Source organism: Anas platyrhynchos, chromosome 9 (genome assembly GCF_047663525.1).
Source record: "Anas platyrhynchos isolate ZD024472 breed Pekin duck chromosome 9, IASCAAS_PekinDuck_T2T, whole genome shotgun sequence".
NCBI lineage: Eukaryota > Metazoa > Chordata > Aves > Anseriformes > Anatidae > Anas > Anas platyrhynchos.
Window position 1 is genome coordinate 12341716 of NC_092595.1, and position 18543 is coordinate 12360258.

At 50.9% G+C, this 18543-nt stretch overlaps 2 protein-coding genes across 5 annotated transcripts in view; one reads left to right on the plus strand and one right to left on the minus strand.

The window, feature by feature from the left end:
• The first annotated feature begins 847 nt into the window (after nt 1-847).
• On the plus strand, nt 848-4419 carry PLAAT1 (phospholipase A and acyltransferase 1). 3 transcript variants are annotated; one of them, XM_027464114.3, is made up of 4 exons: nt 848-1173; nt 1503-1804; nt 2277-2545; nt 2912-4419. In XM_027464114.3, the coding sequence occupies exons 2-4, from the start codon at nt 1666-1668 to the stop codon at nt 3011-3013; spliced, it is 510 nt and encodes a 169-aa protein (XP_027319915.2). In that variant the 5' UTR covers nt 848-1173; nt 1503-1665; the 3' UTR covers nt 3014-4419. The 3 variants fall into 3 exon arrangements, with proteins under 3 accessions (XP_027319915.2, XP_027319916.2, XP_071898315.1); XM_027464115.3 differs by having other exon boundaries at nt 869-1173; nt 1559-1804; XM_072042214.1 differs by having other exon boundaries at nt 870-1173; nt 1495-1804.
• Nucleotides 4420-4901: 482 nt separating this feature from the next.
• The window catches only part of ATP13A5 (ATPase 13A5), a 32160-nt gene continuing 18518 nt past the window's right edge, over nt 4902-18543 (minus strand). For both annotated transcript variants that reach the window (XM_072042212.1, XM_072042211.1), the window contains 15 exons: nt 18293-18449; nt 16809-16926; nt 16143-16267; nt 15831-15994; nt 14968-15087; nt 14119-14198; nt 13811-13853; nt 12845-12954; nt 11914-12010; nt 11264-11336; nt 10495-10669; nt 9660-9847; nt 8118-8206; nt 7235-7315; nt 4902-6603 (listed from right to left, as the gene is read on the minus strand). In XM_072042212.1, the coding sequence (XP_071898313.1) occupies nt 6409-6603; nt 7235-7315; nt 8118-8206; nt 9660-9847; nt 10495-10669; nt 11264-11336; nt 11914-12010; nt 12845-12954; nt 13811-13853; nt 14119-14198; nt 14968-15087; nt 15831-15994; nt 16143-16267; nt 16809-16926; nt 18293-18449 (1815 nt within the window). In that variant the 3' untranslated portion in view covers nt 4902-6408. The remainder of the gene's footprint in view (nt 6604-7234; nt 7316-8117; nt 8207-9659; nt 9848-10494; nt 10670-11263; nt 11337-11913; nt 12011-12844; nt 12955-13810; nt 13854-14118; nt 14199-14967; nt 15088-15830; nt 15995-16142; nt 16268-16808; nt 16927-18292; nt 18450-18543) is intronic.

Here is an 18543-nt window from a genome sequence, read left to right on the forward strand (position 1 = left end):
TGTGAACGGAAAGGGGCTTTCAGTGTCATTACATAATGAAAATGAGTCAGTGCGAGGGACCTACCTGTGCACAAATGAGCTATCAACCTTATGCTGCAGTTTCACCACATTCATAAAGGCATCTTTCCTGTCTGTTCAGCAGCAGCTTCCTATTGCTCTCCCATACTTGCTAACAGTGCAATTCTGTGAATGTTGAGCAGTGCTGACCACGCTCACCTCCTGTTGTAGCTGGCAGGAGCACAGCACAATCCATACCCTAGAGGATCATAGCCCTGACTCTCCAATGCGACATGGCTCATCTGTGCCCAGGTAGAGTAGATTTCTGGGTTTCCATGGATCCACTTCGCTATTTCAATAGTGTAGGAATCACCTTGGTTTTCCACTGCGGAGTCCTGTAAATACTTCAGATTTGAAACGGGGTGAAAGAGAAAGCAAAACTGCAACCCAGTGCTCCTCTGACTCAACTACTTCATGTCAATAGAAGCCAGAAAAATAACAAATGTGACGTGGCTCTTATCCTGAAAATCAACCAGCTCTCTCGCCTGACTTTCAAAAAGCTGGGCTTTCAATACACCGCTTAGTTCAACTTACCCAGAGCATGCTTTTGTTGATAGTGAACCCTCCTTTTTAGCAAACCGTAGTGGCCGTAGCCAAGGGGACAGCCACATCTGCTCAGCCCGCTCAGGCTCACCCACTCCTCATCTCAGAGGACTCAAGCTGGGCACACTGCACCGTGAGACTCCTGTGTCCGGAGAGAAATCCCTGGGCCACAATACGAGAGACACATCAAAAGCTACCCTACATACATCTCTTTGACCTAAAACGGCGATTGGAATTGACTTGGAGCTCCACCTCCCTCGCTTCTCTTTGCCAGCACAGCCAGACAGCCGCTCTGCATCGCCTGCCCCTCTCCAGAGGTCTTGGGGTGGGAAGGACGCCCACCTACCCCTCCTCCAGGAGCAGCCCTGCGGGGGGACCGGCCCGGGGGCTTTGCGGGCGGGCAGCTCCCCGGGGATAAGCCCGGGGACGGGGTCAGCGCCGCCTGCTCGGAGCTTGCCCGGCTGCTGGTTATTTATAGAGGCCGGGAGGAGCCAGGGAACGGGGCCAGCCTCCGCCGCCAGCCTCGCCCCGGGCTGCACCCTGCGCACAGAGGCAACAGGACGGGAGCTGGGGGTGAGCGGGGAGCTCGGGGGGGAGATGGGGATGGAGATGGGATGGGGATGGGGCTGCCGGCAGGATGCGGCCCCTCCAGGGTGGAGCAGGGCCGAGCAGGGCGGGGGGGGGGGGGGGGAGAAGCTGCAACCGCAGCCCCCCGGAGGCTGCCACCCTCCGGCAGAGCCCCCCACGGGGCTGTTTTGGGGAGAGCCTCCGAAGGGCTTGGGGGTGGTGAGGGGAGCAGCTCGGCACCCTTATCCCGGGAGGGGGCCGTGCGGCGGCTGCTGAGCGCTGGGTGCTGGCCACAGCCCACAGTGGTTTCACCCTTTGCCCTCACAGCGTTGCAGGACGGGGTGGATTTCATTTCATGCCCTGTGCCAGCTCGCGTGTCCCTTGCCCTAAGGATCTCCTGCCCTGCGACCTCCGGCAGATGCCCTCTGTACACCCCAGAGGCCTCCAACGCATCTCGCATTGAGGGAGAGGGGCACGTGCTGACCCGGCACGCTCAGCATGGCAGCTCCAGAGAGGTTCAGTGCTGCCCACCCTGGGGACCCCCAACCTGGGGACCTGATCGAGATCTTCCGACCAGCTTACCAGCACTGGGCCCTCTACCTGGGGGACGGGTACATCATCAACGTGGCGCCTGTCGGTAAGGCTGGCACAGCCCGGAAAAGTGCAGTTTTAGGGTGTTTTGGGGGTGACTGGAGCCCTGCCTCCCTCTCAGGATAGGGGGTTGCGTGGCCTCAGCTCTCCTGGCAGCTCCGTGATGGAGCCTCGGTGATTTTAAATCCCATGAGGTGAAGCAGGGACGGGCTGGGTCTCCAGACCTTCTCTGCCACTTGGGAACATGCTCAGCACCACCCTGAGTGAGGGGCTTGGGTACCAGGGGAGGCTTGTGGCTCTGTGGGGATTGTATGCAGGGCTGTGTGGGTGCCTCCCCCCAAAGTCCTTTTGGGTTTTTGCTGCCCCCTTCACTCCTCCTGGAAATACACGCATACCCAGGGGCCCTGTGCAAATGCCAGAGATAGCAAACACTTCAAGAGGCCAGCCAAAAGCTCCTTTGGAGTCTCAGGGGGGCTGTATGGGGCTGGCCTGGCTCACCCCATGCCTGCCTCCCCCAGATGAGGGCCCCCCAGCCACGCTGGGCAGCGCCAAGTCAGTGTTCAGCCGAAAGGCCCTGGTGAGGATGCAGCTCCTGAAGGACGTGGTGGGAAATGACACTTACCAGATCAACAACAAGTACGACAGCACCTACGCTCCTCTCCCCGTGGAGGAGATCATCCGGCGGGCCGAGTACCTCATCAACGAGGAGGTGTCCTACGACCTGCTGGGCAACAACTGCGAGCACTTTGTGACACTGCTGCGCTACGGCGAGGGGGTCTCTGAGCAGGTAGGTGACATGGGGGAGCCCCCTACACACTTCTCCAGGCACCTCCTTGCAGAGTCTGCACAGGAATTCCTGTGGCACAGCCCCTACACTGCATGGGGACAGCAAAGCCCCAGGCCAGGGCCCAAACCAGCACAGCCCCTGGGCCAGGTGGTTTGCTATGGTTTGTCTGCAGCCTGGCAGTGCCCCACTTGCTCAGCCCAGAGGTAAGGGCATGAGGAATACCCCCATACCCTTCTACTTATAGGGCAGTTGTCTCTTGCATTCACTTCATTGCCTTGATTAGCTCTGCCTGCTCTTCATTAGCGTGCCCAGAGGAGGAAATGCTCATCACGTTGCCAGCCTGTGTTTTGCTTCCCCCCTTTGCAGGCCAAACGAGCAATCGGTGCCATCGGGCTTGTCACAGCTGCCGCCGGTGCCTTCTCCCTGCTGGGCTTGTTACGGAGCCGATCCAGAGAGAGGCAGTACTGAGGGGCTGCCGGCAGGACACGGGGCATGTGGGGGCCACGGCCACCACCAAGACTCACTAATACCTGCGTGACCCTTGCTGAGGGCAGCGCTAGCCTGTTTGCCACAGCTGCTTTCACAACGCTGCCTGCGATGATTTTTGTGCTGACCTGGGAGCACTTGCAAGCAAGTTCTCCATCCTGACAGCTCAGGGGCTCTGCTGAGGGCTCCTACAGACTTCTGGCACACACCTTTCTACAGACTGGATCCTCTGGGCTTTCTGTGAATAACCTTTCTTAACCTTTGTGTAGAAACATTTTAACTTTTAAAAACTTTTTTCTTAAACAAAAGTGATGCAAAGCTATTGCTGACAGCTGTTGCGTGCCTTCCATCTGAGGGCCCATCCAGGTGGAACCCGGGTGCTGAGCCAGCAGGAGAGGCACATCCCAAACCTCAGAGCTTGTGCTGCTGTTCCCAAGCTCCGAGCTGCTTGTGCGAGGGCTGCTGGTGGTGTGGGGGGAGCAGGGCCTACGAGCTGCCTCCCTCAGTGTTTAAAATGGGTGCTTTGGTTTGGGTGTGGTGGTGCCTGGCTCTGTTTTCTCCTGCCTGTGAAAGTGTCCTTTTGTCTGGCCTCCCTGACTCCCTTTGGGATCCGGAGGCGCCTGGTGTGGGCAGTCTGACAAAACGCCCAGGTAGTTTTGCCTCTGGCAGCTGTTTGCTCCACACTGGCACCGCTGTGCCACTGAACTTTCAGTCTCCATCTGTGTAAATGCAGCAGTTGTTGATGCTGGACATGACCAGGCTTACTCCTTGGTCTGCCAAAGGGCCGAGGTTTAAAGAAAGGGTGCTGTGGGCTGCAGGGGCAGCTGGGAGCCTGCCTTTGGTTCTTCCATGAGCAGACACGGGGTCCAAGCAGCATATTGCTCCAGCACGAGGAGGATCCTCCCCCAGCCAGGAGGATGGCAAAGCCAGTGTCCCTGCACGCCTACAGAGCAAGCTGTGCATCCCCAAACCTACAGAGCCTCACCATCTCCCAGGCATGGTGCTGACGGGTGGCTGTTGAGGACAAGTGTGGTGTATTGTTCTTTACGGAGAGTAGCGAGCTTGCATGTTTGGAGCTGTGCTATTTGCAGGTTGCATATAAAAAAAGAAAAAAAACAAATCCTGTGTTGCCTTCACCACATGCAACTGCCTGGACTGTTATAAGAGATGGGAGCAAAAGCTGTCTGTAAGCAGCTTGCTATTTTTGTCAGCTCTTAACATGTATATAACTGGATCAGAAGCTTTTTTTTAAACAGCAGTTGTTTCAACGTTTGAAATAACAAGGCCAAGCCATCTGGTCACATTTTGTAGTGCTATTGTTGTAATCAAATAGGATTCTTTTAAATATGGTAAAATATATTGTAATAAAACTGAACCTGGACAACCTATTTTGGGTCCTGTCAATGTAACCAGAAGTTATTTTGAGGCTGTACCATGCAGCAGTGAGCACCAGCGCACATTAGAGGCTGCTTCTTGGTGTGCCCTGTTCAAAGCAGGCAGCCGTGGCTTAGCCCCGATTCCTGCCCGGTGTGCCCTGACAGTGGCAGTGCCACATGGCACCAAACAGAGGCCAGAACCTGGCTGTGGCAGGGCGCTAAGTGTGGGCAGGGGGCAGCTTTTCCTTCCTCCCCCTTCAGCAGGGCCTCTCCATGCCCAGCCCCAGCTTTGCTACAACACAAAACAAAGCTAAAAAAAAAAAACCCTAACCCACCCAGTACTGGGGTTTTAGTGCCACAGGCTGTTTCTGCTTCTCCGGAGGGAAGCAGCTGCTTCTTTAGAGTCCTTAAGAAGAATGGGAAATATTTTAAATTCCACAGGCATACGGAACCCTAAGGAAATGCTGAGTCACCGAAGCAACCCTCATCTGCAGCGGTTGTTTCTTTGTGTTTATTCTCCAGCTACAATTTGGATACCTGGCTTAAGCTGATGCTTTTTCACTTCTCATTTGTTCAACAGTTCCGGGAATCAAGTGCATTGCTACATAAAGAAGTAATTGTCTTTTCATACATTTGGTTAAATCATAGTGGCTGGGAGGAACCAGGGAACGGGGCCAGCCTCAGCCACCAGCATCACCCTGAGCCTGACAGGGCAGGGTGGCAGCAGGACAGGAGTTGGGGGGGAGTGGGGAGAGCTCGGGGGGGGGAGAGATGGGGATGGGGCTGCCAGCAAGATGCACCCCCCCCCCCGGGGAGATGCAGCCCCCCAGGATGCTGTGGCTGTTTTGGGGAGAGCCTCCAAAGGGCTTGGGGGCAGCGGAGGCAGCAGCTTGGCACCTTTGCCCTGGGAGAGGGCCGTGTGGCAGGTGCTGAGCGCTGGGTGCTGGCCACAGCCCACAGTGGTTTCACCCTTTGCCCTCACGGCGCTGCAGGATGGGGTGGATTTCATTTCATGCCCTGTGCCAGCTCGCGTGTCCCTTGCCCTAAGGATCGCCCGCCCTGCCACCCCTAACAGATGCCCTCTGCACGCCCCAGACACCTCCAACACATCTCACATTGAGCCACAGGGGCACGTGCTGACCCGGCATGCTCAGGATGGCAGCTTGCAAGAGGTTCAGTGCTGCCCAGCGGGGTGCAGTTTTGGGGTGACTGGAGCCCTGCCTCCCTCCTGGGACTGGGGGTCGGCCCTGCATGGCCTTGGCTCTCCTGGCAGCTCCGTGATAGAAGTCAGGAAGAGAGCAAGGAAGGGGCAGGGGCTGCAGAGAAGGCCAGAACCCAGCTCTGGCAGGGCGCTAAGTGTGGGCAGGGAGCAGCTTTTCCTTCCTCCTCCTTCAGCAGGGCCTCTCCCTGCAGAGCCCCAGCTTGCTGCTGTGCTTGAGCACTGAGTGCTTCCCAGCACTCAGCACTACTTCCCGGCACTCAGCAGTTAAGTCTGGTGACGGATGTTTAGGTCTGGACAGCGTGGGCGTCCTGTCACAGCCGTAAGTTTTTGGAGTGGAAAAAAAAAACAGGATTAATCATACATTGAATTTTTTGGTAGTGCTTGGCATCTGCGGAGTTTCATTTATAGCAGGATTTTGCAATTGCCCTTGTGCTCCTCGTTACTGTCAAGGTTAGGTCACTAATGGGGCCATCTAGCTCAGGGGGTGCATTGCCAGGGTCTGGTGGAACAGCAGCCGCAGCCACCGCTTCACCGTGCTCAGTATTGCCGGTCCTTTGTAGGAGGTGCTGTCTAGGCTGGAGAGCTGCTGTTGCCATGGAGTAGAGTCAAAGCTGTTATTTTGCCAGCAAGTGAGAGAATAATCCTCGCCCTTGTTCCAGGACACAGTCAGCCTGCCTCTGAATGGATGGGTTTTCCAGGGAGTTCAGAAATCTGAGTGATGCAAACGCGGGCTGGTCAGTGCAGGCAGAGCAGCCCTGTGCCCAGCTGCAGGCTCCCTCCTAGTCCCCCTGCTCATAGCTGGGGTTAACGTAAACCTCAGCCATGCGTTTGGCTGCAAAGTCCTTTGTGTTTACTGGAGGCCAGTTTGGATCCCTCTGCAGCATCCTCTGCCATTTTCGGTACTGGCTCTTCGACTGGTACCCAAAGCAGGCTTTAATCAGCATCCAGAGGTGCTTGTTCTGCAGGAGGACATCCTGTGGAGGGAGATGGCACAGCATCAGTGGAGGGGGACCAAAGCCAGCCCCCATGCCATGTGCCAGCTCCATTATATCAGGAGAACACTGTTCTCAGGCTGTTCTGTTGAAGGGGATAACCAAGGGACAAGTTTCTGTTTCCTCCTGGGGCTGTGCTGCCTTGCAGGGGACAAGACGTGGCATTGGACACAACCCCATGCTTACATCCAGGATGGCACAGCCAGCCCTGACCAACAAAATGTGACTTCTGAGCCCCTGGGCCTGCTTTAGGGCTTAGTCATTGCTGCACAAGCAGGTGCAGCTTCTGGCCTGGCTGCTTGCAGGGTGAGAGAAAACAGCTTAAAAATCAAGGCCAAACGCCAGACCCGTGCTGCTCCCTCCTAGGCAGCTGTATGGCATTGCTCGCTCCATAAAGGCCTAAGGGATGGGGTCTAAATTGTCTCTGGAGGTGCATCAAGTGTATTTGATCAACACACAGTGAGCCTTGAGGAAAAAAGGGAGAAGAAAAAAAAAAAAGTCCCTGAGGATTTGTGCTTCTGCAGGAGGAGAGAATGGTTGCAAATGGGGGAAGAAAGTCCCAAATGCTCCTGCTGCTCACACAGGGGAGCAGCTGGTAAACAAATGCACTCACCTCTGTAAAAAAAGATACGCAGAAGGTGGCCAGGAGCATCAGTAAGACATAAACTCTCCAGATCATGGGAGTGCACAGAAACTGTTAGAAAAGACATGAGGAGCAATTAGGTTTGAATGCCTTGCCAAGATTTGCATCTGTTCCTAATGATTTGAGAGGCTGACTAACATGTTCCCGATGGCATGCATGGAGGAAGCAGTAGGCAGCAACAGTAATTCCTTGTCACAGAGATCTTGGAGGGTCTGATGCCAGCTTCCCCCGGCACATAGCTCCTTGACATCTCCACTACCGACACTGCTGCTGAAACCAGCAGACTGGGTGCCCAGGACAGGATTTGGTGCCCAAATATTCTGGGGAGCCGCAGCCAATGTGCAGTGTGTGCATGTCCACACTAACAGCAGATCTCTGCCTGCCTCCATCCACTGTCAGACAGCTGGGTTCCTATTATTGGGGTGGCACAGCTGGTGGCAGCCACCCCTCTTGTGCCCTGGCCAGACAGAGGCAGGCAAAGCCCCACGGGAGCTCATCCTGCTCCAGGAGGGGTGGCAGCAGCAGCCGTCCCTGCACGCTCGCTGCTCCAGCCAGCAAACCTCCAACGTGCAAACCCACGCTTCGTGCCGTTGTGCTTTTCTGTTAGGAAGAACAGCTCAGCAGGATATAAAGCGCTTTTTCTTCTTCTCCCTACTGCCACCCTGTCTGCAGGGAGGAGGAGGATTGCCTCATTAATCATGCCCTTGTTGGAGGGATGTTGGAGAAGTCTGAAAGGGCTGCCCAGTCAGCATCAAAGCAGCAAATTCACTTCCAAGATGACTGTAGCCATGGCTTGTGCTCTGTATGCTTATGTAAAGGGCAAGCAAAAAATGCATGTTTTGTTTGAGCTTACCTGCATGCCGCTGTACACGGCATCAAAGTCGGCGAAGAAGAGGAAGAGGCAGACTGCAAGCTGGAGGGCCAGGAGGACTGAAAACACATCTGGGGAAACAAGAGCGTTGGTGGCCGAGGGAAAAGGGTGTTTTGATGACCAAACTCTGCAAATATGCTGATGGGAGCCCCAAACACTAATGCTGTAAAACTGACAGCCTGTATTTTATTTATTTTATTTTTATTTTTGTGCCTAAAAGAGCTGTGGAACTAGAACCTAGAGGAGCTACTCCCCAGCAGCCTGTTGCAAAGCTCACCACCTGCACTGTTTTTCTTGCACAAGTGATTTGGCACTTTCAGGTTCCTAAACAAGCACAGGGATCTGCCTCAAAAAGGCTCTGCTGCGAGCCACCCCAGCATCCTTCCCCTGTGCTTGCTGCTCCACCTGCTCAGCTGGGCACCTGGACAGCAGGCAGCACAGAAGGCAGCTTGCTCTTGTGGCTGGTTACTCTGCAACTGACAAGTCCGGACGTAGACAATGCTTTTGCCTTGCACAGGGAGAGCTTGTCTGGGTTTGCACCCTTTTTCAAAGGAGCAGGAGGCCATAAAGTAATGGCAAATGGCTCAGGGGTCTAGAGGTGCCAAAATCCTGACAATTAGCAGGACCTGAGCACCTAAAACTAGCTGGCAAATTGGGTCAACAGCCTCCTGCAACCTTCCTCACTGCCGGGGTGGAGAGGTGACAGGGCTGAGTGGGTGGCAAAAAGAAGGGAGTTGCTCTTTGCTTCCTCCTAGTGATTGTTCCTGAAGCACATAAGTGTGAGCAGATTCCTCAGCTGAGAGTCCTCTCTGCCCCAGGCCGGCTGCTTGCTGGGCAGCTGCTTCTGGCCTCACCTCTCTTCTGCGGGTAATCAGGGCTCAGCAAAATGGGTTTGGGACCTGCCTTTTGACACAATACCTAATGAAATCAACTTTGCTAAGGTTAAGCGAAATCCTGTCCTCTCATCCATGAATAAAAAGCTACAATTGCTCTATCAGTCAGCTAGAGCCCCGTAGGGGTAAATCATGTCTGCAAAACTCAATCAGAAAATGAAAGGTTACTACAAGAGGATTTTAACAGTGATATTATCACAGGCTTTTCTTTCTCATCTCTAGGAATGGAAGTCAGGCAAGGTAAGACCGCATCTCAGAGGAGCCCTTTTTGATGTGGGATTTTGAAACAAATACATCTGATCCTTATGTGCTATGTGTGTTCTCAGTAATACACAGTTCTGCGCTAAACCCAGTACATCATCTTCTAGAAAGCACATATTTTCCAAGATGCAGTCTCCTTTTTCAGCTCTGCTGCTTCTTTTCTCAAGGAGGAAGCTAACGTACACAGTGCTCAGTGTACTTTTTTAGAGACGGGGAAGTAGGAGCTCGGATACACAACAATTATATTGCATGCCAGTCACCAGCGTGGGTACAAAAAAAGCCATGGCATCCCTTCCCTAGCAGCCTCTCCTGCCATGGTTATTTTGGGGCAGGGAGGCTGCAAAGCACACATAACTCCAGCTCTACTCACAGTTGGTGTAGATGGGCTTCCGAAAGGGCTTTCCCTTGGAAAAGACAAAGGCCACAATGATGCAGTTGATAGTGGTCAATGGCCACAGTGTCGTGTCTTCGTAACTGAGGACAGTGCTCTGGGCACTGCTGGTACCATTCCCCTTGGGGCTGGTGGCAAGCACGGTCTGGTTCCCCAGAGAGCAATGTCTGTAAGGTAACACTCAGCATTTTGTCCCTGCTTTCTCCTGCAAGAGTGAGCAGCAACAGCAATTCCCTCCTCTCTCGTACCCAGCCTACCATAACAGCCAGATATCATCACAGGAATGAAAAACATGTTTTAAAAAACAACAAAATCCCAAAATACAACTTAATCCCTGCCCCATGCCAAAGTCTCAACTCCCACGCGAGCACTGAGAGCAGTGCCCAAGACAGCAACAAGGACACATGCCCCAGCTACCCACACACCGTGTGATGTGCCTCCCCCCTGCCCACCTCGTTCTGCACCATGGTGGGATGCTCACTGTTTGTCCTGGTTTCAGTTAGAACAGAATTTTCTTCCTAGTAGGACACTGATATATCATAACTTGGCTCTGGAACATGGGGAGGTTTTTTTGCATTGTGCAAACATGCAAAATGAGCCAGCTTCCAAACCTGCAACCATCTTAAAGCCAAGCTGGGTTCACGAAAATCCCAGCCTCAGGGCTGTGGTGTTTGTTTGTTTCTTTTTTCTCATCAGAGCTTTGCAGCCACAGGAGGGCTGCAGAGGGGAGCAGGGAGCCACCGTGTGCCCAAGGCTGGGCTGGCCCCACAACAAGAGCTGCAGGTGGGGGTCCTGGTCGAGGAGAACGACTCACCTCTGGCTGGCCAGCGCTACATACCAGGGCTGCTGCTTCACCAGAAGGAAGCCACAGGTCTGCATGGTTACAGTGAAGCACACGTTGAGGACAACAGAGAGCAGCAACGGAGGAGAGATGAGCTGCCCGGGGGGGCGGTAGGGTGCCAGCTTTGGATAAGCTTCAGTCAAGCTCACTGGAGAGAAACAAATGGTGTTTGTGGTCAGTGGCAGCACAGCCCACCAGCAGCCCTCTGCACTCGCTGGGCAAATAGAGCCACATGCAGATCCCCCATCCCAACATCATGGGTGAGAAGTGCAAGCATGGCTCTAACAAGCAGGCAAGAAAGGGCTTTATCTCCACTGTTTTCCATCTGAACCCTCTCCACCCCAGGGAAACATTCAGGGAAGACGGGGAATATCTTTTGCAGGTGGGGATTCCCATGAGAGCCCAAGAGCCATACTGGGTCTCATGCTGGGTCTCATGCTGGGACCATGCTGGAGCTGGAGTTACGCTGAGACCCGCTAGAAGCCACCAGAGCAACCTCTGCTCTTCACATTGAGTCTCACATCCAAACCCTATCAATTCTGTAGATTCCTGTAGCTATGTTTGCAAATGATTATGAGCCAAATGACATGCTCTGTACCCAAGGGATTGCGTTACCACCGATGGTTATGGTGTTATTGACAGTAGAACTTGGCTTCTCGTTTTAATTTTTGTTGGAAAAAGAAGTTGACTATTTATACTCAGGCTCTCCAACAGACACGGCGGGCTTCTCCGAGCTGCTTACTTGTTAGGCAAACCAGAAGGGTAATGACAACGTCTTGTATCAAGTACTGGTGATTCCCAAAGATTTGCAGCTGCTGTAACAAAAACACAGAAGAGCCCACCTGACAACCAACGTCAACTTTGAGGACACCAGCTGTAGCACCAGCTGCCATTTCAGAGCAGCAGCATGTCAGCAACAACATCCTCACTACCCTGATGCAACCTTTGAGCATGAGCGAGCCCTTGCAGGTGACCCTGTGGGATGTGAATGTTTTTCCACCCTTCCTCCAGGGGACACCAGTACTCATGGACCACCCAGGGCTGGTCACGCATCCCCAGCCTGCAGTAACCATTCAGGCCTTCACGTTGTGCCAAGCTTGAAACATCTTTGGGTAGTGGGGACATGGACACAGTTGGTACGCCCAAACTAGTGGCTGTGAAAGCAGGGTTATTTCATCATTTGTTTCAACTGTTCTGATATTAACTGAAATACTTCATGTAGTAAATTATTATTCAATTATCCAGCTTTTCACATCTTCAAAACTTTATCCTTACTCCATCTTACTCCTCGAAGTCCCATATGCCTTCTCTCCCCTGCTGAGTAATACCACCGAAGATAAAAACCTGTAGTGAGCACAGCATGGTGATAAAAGATTGGCATTAAACACTTACCCAAAACAGCAGAGCAGTACCAACAAACTGAATGAGGCCATACAGGGTCAGGTATTTAACCACAGCAAAGGAAGAAACCAAAGCAGCTCGACCTTCCCTGCTCAAACACAAAACAAAGCTAAAAAAACCCTAACACACCCAGTACTGGGGTTTTAGTGCCACAGGCTGTTTCTGCTTCTATGGAAAGTAATTCCTTTTGTTTAGAATCCTTAAGAAGAATGGAAAATATTTTAAATTCCATAGGCATATTTTGGCCTTAAGATAATGCAGAGCCACCTAAGTACCCCTCATCTGCAGTGTTTTGTTTCTTTGTGTTTATTCTCCAGCTACAATTTTAATACCTGGCTTAAGCTGCTGCTTTTTCATTTCTAATTTGTTCAACAGTTCTGGGAATCAAGTGCATTGCTACATAAAGAAGTAATTGTCTTTTCATACATTTGGCTAAATGGCATTATTCCTGGCTGCTCAATGACTGCATGCAGCATATGGATATCAAATTTTTAAAGTAATGACAAGCAAATCTCTCCTGTGGTTACTGTAATACCTGCCCTCTTGTGTGACTCTACTCCTGAACTTGTTCCAAAAATATCAGCCTCTATGGGCAACACTAACAGTATTGGAATTCAAGGATTTAAAAACAACAACAACAACAAAAAACAAACAAACAAACAAACAAACAAAGCCCCTTATGCTTTATTTTATGCATTTACTGGGGAACAATTAAGTTTGGTTCATCAGCATCTCTCAGGGTAGCATGTGCACACAGCTGTGTGTATGTATGTATTTCTGTACACACATATTATAGCCGTAAATACTTATTTTTCATCACCAAACTGTCTCAGGAGCCTGCACACTGCTATGCAACTCACACTAGCAACCCCGCACACCAAGCTCAGTGCAAGCAGCAGCACCCCAAGACATCACAACTTACCTGATCAGCTCTGGCACACACTGGATGTTGGGGATCTGGGAGGTGAAAGGCGAGGCCACTGATGCCTCCTGCTCTGACAGCGATATCCCTGCATGGGCCATTTTCAAAGCCTGAAATCCACAGAAGGAGGAAACTGGAGATGCGTTCCCCCCTCCCACACACAAACACACACTTTTAGTGGTGCTTTACAATTTTTGTTTCAAGTGTCTTTTGTAATTGATCTTCCTCTATTCTGTGGCCCGTCCGATATCGTTTTTCAGATATCTTTCATTCCCTACAGCTTAAATACTTTGTTTGTTCATTTAATCCCACTGTACCTATTTACAATTCTTTGAACTACCCTGTATGCTCTGTCTCCCACACTGGAGTTTGTGCATACCTCTCCTGTTAAACAATCTGCTAAGCTATTTAAATTAGCATTTTATCCTCTTTCTACTCCTTTCAATCTCCTGTTCATATTTCTTTTAATGCTCTCTTATAAGATCCCCGTAACCCAGCCTTGTCACCTCTGCTTTAGTGCTCAGGAATGGGCTATGGATGACTTTCACCAAACCAGCCAATGCATTGCTACAAAATTATATTATGATAATACATTATCACAGTAATATAATAGATAATAGAATATATATATATATATATATATATATATATATATATATATATATATATAATATTATCATTAAGGCCCTCCAATTTACAACTGTAAAATCTGAACAAATATGTAAGAAGTATACTTATCCTAATATTGGGGTGAGGGGGGGGGGGGGGAAGCCTTCTATTATTGTGCATGTTGGTACATAAAAACACACATAGGTAGTATTTTACAACAACATGCTGACCAAGTATACCCACAGGCTAATGTGGGAAATGCTGGTGACAAGTTGTGCTGAGCAGCATCTCACCATAGTGTGCTTTAGGTTTAAAGAGGTAAAATTTAAGGAAAGCAGCAGATTTGCTCCTACATACCCCACAGTCGTTGGCTCCATCACCGCACATGCCCACGTAGTAACTGTTGGAGGAAAAGGAGGGAAAACACTGATGAAAGGAGGGAAAATGGGAGAGCAGGAAGGTGTTTGTAGGTGCTGGAGGCTGGCTCAGTGTTCTTATCTCAGCCCTGTTTCATGCAGCTTTCTGTGCTGTGATGGAGCGGGGGCCAAGGCCACGGCAAGGGCTGCTTGGGGCAGGGGGCCTGGGGCAGCACCAGCAGGGCCAGTTACACCTCAGAGACCACCTTCCCTCGGTTGGACTCAAAAAGAAAGCCAACAGAACCTTACTTGAGTTTCTGAAGCTCTTCCACAAGGCTGGATTTCTGGCCAGGAGACATTCTAGCAAAGACAGTTGCATTCACCAGTATCTGCAGGACAGAGCAGCGGGCTGTCTCAGGTGGGCGTTCATGCCCTGCTGCCCGCTGAGGCAGGATCAGGCCTCCCCAATGGGTGCCTTACACAGTTCTCTAATGCATTCTCCCTGCCCTAACCATGGTTTTGTTACACTTAGGATAAGGTTTCTCCTAACATCATGTTCAGCGGGCTCTGGTTTCTGCCTTGCCCCTCCGCGGGGAGACCAGTGGTCACCACGCACACTGCGGCAGCCGTGGAGCAGCCAGGCCTCATACCTGTTCCCCTGGTGTGGCACAGATGGCTAGTGACAGTGGCAGTAGCACTGCTCAGCTGGGGCTTTCTCCAATCTATCCAGAGAAGTCCCTCTCCCAACACCAGCTATTTAACGGGAAGGTGACAGGCACTGAAGATTTCTGCTGCTAGGTGTGGGTATTTCATGTTCCTGCTGCCACTGCTGAACAGAAGACGTTGCCAACTCTGGCAGTGGTACACAGCAATAGGGTTGATGTTTTTAATTAAACTGAAACGAAGGAGGTGACTGCGGAGTAACTCCACCATGCAGCTGCTCATGGCACCTCAGCCACCTTGGTCAGCCGAGGGCTCAGCAAATACAGAAAGCCAACTGCTCGGGCTGACCTTGAGGCACACCGGGAGGCTGCCAAGGTGTCAGAAGTGACAACACTACAGGTACTGACAGGAAAATACCTTTCTCCAGCCAGAACACTACTGCCCTTTACACATAACAGGGAGGACGAGCAAGCGCTTTGTTTCCTCTGAACTTACTTTTGGCAGCAAGCTGTAGAAGTGCTTTACGAGAACCTGGTAGGACTTCCCGTTCATGGCAAAATGGTAGCTGCAGCTTTCTCCATCGAAGTTGATCTTTTCCTGGGCATTAGCACATACCTCCAAGAAATAAGACAGCATTTAATCTCAGACTGAGATCACCACGAAGCCTTGGACCCCAGAACTGACCCATCCCTGGAGCTGCCCCTGTCCTGGTGACAACAGGCCCCAAGGTGTCGCTCAGCCCATGGCAAGGGCAGCGTCCCTGCCCCTAGACAGCAATCCCCCTCCTGCTTTGTATCCAGCTATGCTGACAGCCCCCTGCCACACCGCATTGTTGTCCACCAGACAAACAGGGACACAGCATCTCACAGCATCTTTTCTGCAGTCCTTTCCTGTAACTTCAGGCCTACCAGTGCTTTTCTAGCTGTGAGAACACAGCTAGAAAATAGCTGTTGCCAATACCTTTTAGCCACAGATGGCTAGTTTAAACACTGAAGTTTGGTCCAGAAAATAATCTCACAGACAAGTATTTTTAAATGCATTAATTAGGCACACTTCAAGCATGAAGGAAGCAGTCACTGCATCTGCAGAGCATTACCACTTATTCATATAGTTATTTTGCATGCTGTCCTGAGCAAAGAGTCTCTGTATTAACTGTTTCTCCCTAGCAGGTGAATGGTCCATATCACACCCCGTATACCCTGAGGCAAGTAGGAACCAGCCCCTTGTACTTCCTCCCTTCCTCAAAGCTGCCTCAAAATGCTCAGCAAGGAACCCACACCCCAAAAGCCAGCTATTAGACATCAAAGCTTTGTTAATTCATCCTGGCACCCGACAGCAACCTCCCCAGCTGCACATACAGGGGCAGCAGCTGTGCTTGCTTTGCTGTCTTCTGCCAGCTGCCAGGCAATGGAAGCTGGAGCAGAGCCCTCTGGTTCACTTGCTTCGATGATGATGACTTTGCTGGCCTTGGGAATCATTTCCGCACTCCTGGCCACCGTGACCGCTGTCTGTAGGTTGTCCCCTGCCAACGATACCAGAGAGGCTGGCCCTTTGTGTCCTCTGCCATGCCCCAGGTAGGGGCTGTAGAGCTGCTGTGCAATGGGGATGCTGAAGGAGCAAGTGCTTCCTGTGCTGCTCCCGTTTGCCATGGCTGGAGTTGGGGGATTCACCTGTGACCATGACACTCCTGATGCGGGCGGCAGCCAGCTCCTGCAGCACAGGCTTCGTCTCCTGCTTCAGGCGATTCTCCATCACCAGGAGGCCCAGGAACACCAGCTCAGACTCGGCCTCCTCTCTTGGGGCAAGGACAGAAACACAGGTGCTGCTGTGCTCAGCTGGAAACAGGCTTGGCTACGCAGTGAAATGCAACTGGCGCAAGTTCAGTGCTCAACAAGCACCAGCGTTTCTGCAGCTTCAGCCAAGCCACAGGTCCCCTGCCTTGCGGTCCCCTGGAAGGAGCAGCCCAGCCAAGGTGCAGGCAGGGAGGGGGCAGAGATCTGCAGGACCAGACTAGCTGAAACCTGCAGGCTACAGCACTCAGCATGGCTTTCTATCACAGTCCCAATCCATGGCCATACTGAAGCACAATTACCGGCTTTCATTGCCCTTTGATAACAGCTTCGGAAATTCAGCTCAGTGAGCTTTGCAAGAGCAGTACTTAATTGCAAGGCAATTAACAGCATAATCAGCATCTGCTGAGAGGAAGGTGTGATGCAGCTCAGCTTCCCCATACGCTTCCATAAGCAGGAGAGGAGGGGGAGGGCTGGGTCAGGTCCTAACAAGCTGGTAGGGAAGCAAGCCCGCAGCGATGCTAGCAGCTCCTCAGCACATCTTACCTCTCCAGGTCGCTCACATCTACATCCTTTCCTAGGCTTAGCACTTTATGGGCCAGCGCGATAACTCTGAAGCCTTGGCTTGTGTACATCTTAAGCTCCTTTAAGAAATCAGCTGGGACTGTTTACAGGAGAAAAGTGTCATGGTTAGAATATTCCACCCTTGCTGACTGCTCCTCTGGGGTTAAGCCTGCCCTTTAACACACTGTATAGCCTTACAGCGCTCAGCTTTGTCGCAGAAGTCAGCTAAGGCTGTGTAACTGACTGTTCAAATAAGTGATCCATGAATCCATTTTCTACTTCTTAAATGAATGTTAAGGTGCAGGTAGGTATGATGCATTACTGGGCAGAGATAAAAGGACTGATTACATCATTCTGACCTGAGCTTTACAGCATACATGCTGAGTACTGCTCAGGGAGTTGATTTTATGTTAATGCCTTAGTGGGAAATTTCTCCAAAATTCTAAAAAAATAAAAATAAAAATAAAAAAAAATCTAAAAGCAGAGTTCCTTTTAACTTCACGGTATTTTGTAATCACTACATACTGCAATCACAGCTTTACAGCATGGTACCTAATTATTTATTAAGCTGTAATCAATACAAGAACAATCAAGACAGGAGGAGAGGAGCTATTTGGAAACCTGAGAAAGTGGAACTGTTTTTTAAGATATCTTTTCTGCTGATGCTAAATTGTTTGGAGGTTTGTGTCATTGGAAATTACATAGCTTTAAATCAAGATTTTCCATTGTCCCTCTAAACCATTTTCACCTGTTTTCAGGTCATTGCCATCTCAAATAACAAACAACAGAGATGCAGACCACTGGTTGGCACCCTTCCAAAGTATTCAGTGAATATGACCCGAGTTTTAAGTTTGCAGGCAAATTGGAGAACAAGCCTATAATATTGGTCTCACACACACAAAAGAAAAGCCTGTGTTTACTTGCAGAGGGAGGACAGAAGTCCTGGCTTGAGTGTTAATAGCAATTATCCTTAATAACGATAATTTGCATGTCCACAGCAAGTTTCCCATTGCCAAGATTTAAAGCCTTTGTAAGCTGGGTCAATAACTCGATGCTGAATTTACAGGTCAATAAATTAACAGAAAATTTAAGGACTCATGCAGCACATCAGAGTGGCTGTGACACATGCAATTACCACCATCCCACACCTTCTCTGGGTATTTTGACATACCAACGTTATTTACAAGCTGTATCTTCAGCTGATGCCTGTCAGCTGGGTGATGTATAGCAGCTGAACCGCAGGCTGTGCATCTCACTAGCTGCTGGGCTCTGTGCATCCTAATTCACAAACAAGCTTATTTGTATAGTTAACTAATGATATTTAGCTTCTGTACTGACCCCAGGCTTGTTTCTGGGATGAACTGTACATATGTAGTAGCAGAGTGAGTGCTGCAAACCTTGCTAACACAAGCTCTGGTTTGGATTAAGTCCAAAGACTGTAAAGGTGCCCTTCCCCACATCTATACCGGTTTCTTGTCTGCATAAACTGGACACTATTTCTGGTGCTCCTTTCATGTACAGGTCATACTGTTCCTCTCCAATCTTCTGTGAAACAACAGACATCCTCTGCAATCCAGAGGAAAATGGGAATTGATGTAGGATTGCTATTCCTTCCACAGGAGCCTGGAAGAGGTCAGAAAAGGGAGATGTTACTTAGGGGGTTGATTCATAGATTACACAGAGCAAATCCATCCTGAGCTTCAGCTCATTTGAGCCT

Coding starts and splice junctions, on each gene's coding strand:
- PLAAT1 (XM_027464114.3), top strand. CDS start 1,666: ATGGCAGCTCCAGAGAGGTTCAGTGCTGCCCACCCTGGGGACCCCCAA. Junction 1,805..2,276: donor CATCAACGTGGCGCCTGTCG/GTAAGGCTGGCA, acceptor TGCCTCCCCCAG/ATGAGGGCCCCCCAGCCACG. Junction 2,546..2,911: donor GCGAGGGGGTCTCTGAGCAG/GTAGGTGACATG, acceptor CCCCCTTTGCAG/GCCAAACGAGCAATCGGTGC.